The sequence below is a fragment of the Numida meleagris genome, unplaced genomic scaffold (assembly GCF_002078875.1).
Source record: "Numida meleagris isolate 19003 breed g44 Domestic line unplaced genomic scaffold, NumMel1.0 unplaced_Scaffold542, whole genome shotgun sequence".
In the NCBI taxonomy this organism is placed as follows: Eukaryota; Metazoa; Chordata; class Aves; order Galliformes; family Numididae; genus Numida; species Numida meleagris.
The window spans coordinates 11,036-13,609 of record NW_018364758.1 but is presented as its reverse complement, the minus strand read 5'-3'; the positions used below and the strand labels follow the sequence as shown (position 1 = coordinate 13,609).

General features: G+C 61.4%; 1 protein-coding gene across 1 annotated transcript in view; it reads right to left on the bottom strand.

Moving 5' to 3' along the window:
* The window catches only part of LOC110391839 (epithelial discoidin domain-containing receptor 1-like), a gene marked incomplete at both ends in the record, with an annotated part of 18,804 nt that overhangs the window by 13,227 nt on the left and 3,003 nt on the right, over positions 1-2,574 (bottom strand). Inside the window, one exon of the mRNA XM_021383788.1 lies at positions 455-683. Within this exon, the coding sequence (XP_021239463.1) occupies positions 455-683 (229 nt within the window). The remainder of the gene's footprint in view (positions 1-454; positions 684-2,574) is intronic.

The window sequence follows — 2,574 nt, the reverse complement described above, 5'->3', positions numbered from 1 at the left end:
TCCCCCCCACCGAGGTCCCCACCGTGTCCCCAGGGTCCCCCCCCAAGGTCCTCGACACAGGTGCCCCCACGTGCCCACTATGTCCCCAGGGTCCCCCCCCCGAGGTCCTCGACACAGCTGCCCCCGAGGTCCCCACCGTGTCCCAAGGGTCCCCCCCACCGACGTCCCCACCGTGTCCCCAGGGTCCCCCCCCAAGGTCCTTGACACAGGTGCCACCAAGGTCCCCACCATGTCCCCAGGGTCCCCCCACCGACATCCCCACCGTGTCCCCAGGGTGTCCCCCCCGAGGTCCCCACCGTGTCCCCAGGGTCCCCCCCACCGAGGTCCCCACCGTGTCCCCAGGGTCCCCCCCCACCAAGGTCCCCACCAGGTCCCCAGGGTTCCCATCCCGAGGTCCTCAACACAGGTGCCCCTAAGGTCCCCGCCGCGTCCCCGCGTCCCCTCCCCGTGTCACCTCGGTGCCCCAGCGGTCTCGCCATGGCAGCCAGCGGCGCCGGTCGCGGCTGTAGCGGAGGCGGTAGGTGCGGGCGAACTCTTTGCCGTGGCCGCCCGCGTGCCGTCCCTGCGTCCCCACCAACGTCACCAGGTGGAGGTGGCCCAGGTCCACCTCCAGGAACTCGTCCTCGTCCGGGAACACGGGGCCGGCGGGACACCAGGCGCCGTCACCGTCGTTGCGACCCAACCTGGGGACGAGGGGATGGGTTGGGGACGTCTTGGGGACGTGGGGACTTCATCATCTTGGGGGGTGGGAATCCTGGCGGGACGTGGGGACGTCTTGGGGACGTGGGGACATCTTGGGGACACGGGGACATCTTGGGGGATGTGAATCCTGGAGGGACATGGGGACATCTTGGGGACGTCTTGGGGACATCGTCTTGGGGACATCTTGGGGACATGGGGACACTTGGGGACGTGAATCCTATTGGGACATGGGGACATCTTGGGGACATGGGGACACTTGGGGGATGTGACTCCTGGGGGGACATGGGGACATCTTGGGGACGTCTTGGGGACATGGGGACACTTGGGGATGTGACTCCTGGGGGGATATGAGGACATCTTGGGGACATCTTGGGGGATGAGAATCCTGGGGGGACGTGGGGACATCTTGGGGACATGGAGACACTTGGGGGATGTGAATCCTGGAGGGACATGGGGACGTCTTGGGGGCATCTTGGGGACATCGTCTTGGGGACATCTTGGGGACATGGAGACACTTGGGGATGTGAATCCTGGGGGGATATGGGGACATCTTGGGGACATCTTGGGGACATCTTGGGGACATGGGGACACTTGGGGAATGTGACTCCTGGGGGGACATGGGGACATCTTGGAGGATGTGAATCCTGGGGGGACATGGGGACATCTCGGGGACATTGTTTTGGGGACATCTTGGCAACATGGGGACACTTGGGGATGTGACTCCTGGGGGGACATTTGGGACATCTTGGGGACATCTTGGGGGATGTGAATCCTATGGGGACACGGGGACATCTTGGGGACGTCTTGGGGACATCTTGGGGACATCTTGGGGNCCCCATAACCCAACCATTCTCCCCATAACCCAACTGTCGGCCCCATAACTCAACCGTTGGCCTCATCACCCGATCAATAAACCCATCACCCAACCACCGACCCCATTACCCAATTAATGACCTCATTACCCAATTAATCACCCCATCACCCAACCAACCACCCCATTACCCAGTTAATGACTTCATTACCCAATTAACAACCCCATCACCCAACCACTGACCCAATCACCCAGTCAACCCCCCCAGCACTCCAACAATGACCCCATTACCCAACCACTGACTCCATCACCCAACCAAACACTCCACTACCCAATTAATGACTTCATTACCCAATTAACAACCCCACCACCCAACCACGAACCCCATCACCCAGCCATTCACCCCATCACCCCACCAACCACCCCACCAACCAATGATCCCATCACCCAACCAACCCCCCCATCACCCAATCACCAACCCCAACATTCAACGACCCCATCACCCAACCAATCACCCCACCACCCCATCACTGACCCCATCACCCAACCACTTACCCCATCACCCAATCAACCCCCCCATCACCCAACCACCGACCCCATCACCCAACCACCGACCCCATCACCCAATCAACCCCCCCATCACCCAAACAATGACCCCATCACCCAACCACCGACCCCATCACCCAACCAATCACCCCACCACACATCACTGACCCCATCACCCAACCAACCAATCCATCACCCAACCACTGACCCCATCACCCAACCACAGACCCCATCACCCAACCACCGACCCCATCACCCAACCACAGACCCCATCACCCAACCACCGACCCCATCACCCAAACAACCACTCCATCACCCAACCAAACACCCCATCACCCAACCAACCCCCCCACCACCCAACCACTGACCCCACCACCCAACCACTCACCCCATCACCCAAACAATGACCCCATCACCCAACCACCGACCCCATCACCCAACCACCGACCCCATCACCCAAACAATGACCCCATCACCCAAACAATGACCCCATCACCCAACCACTGACCCCACCA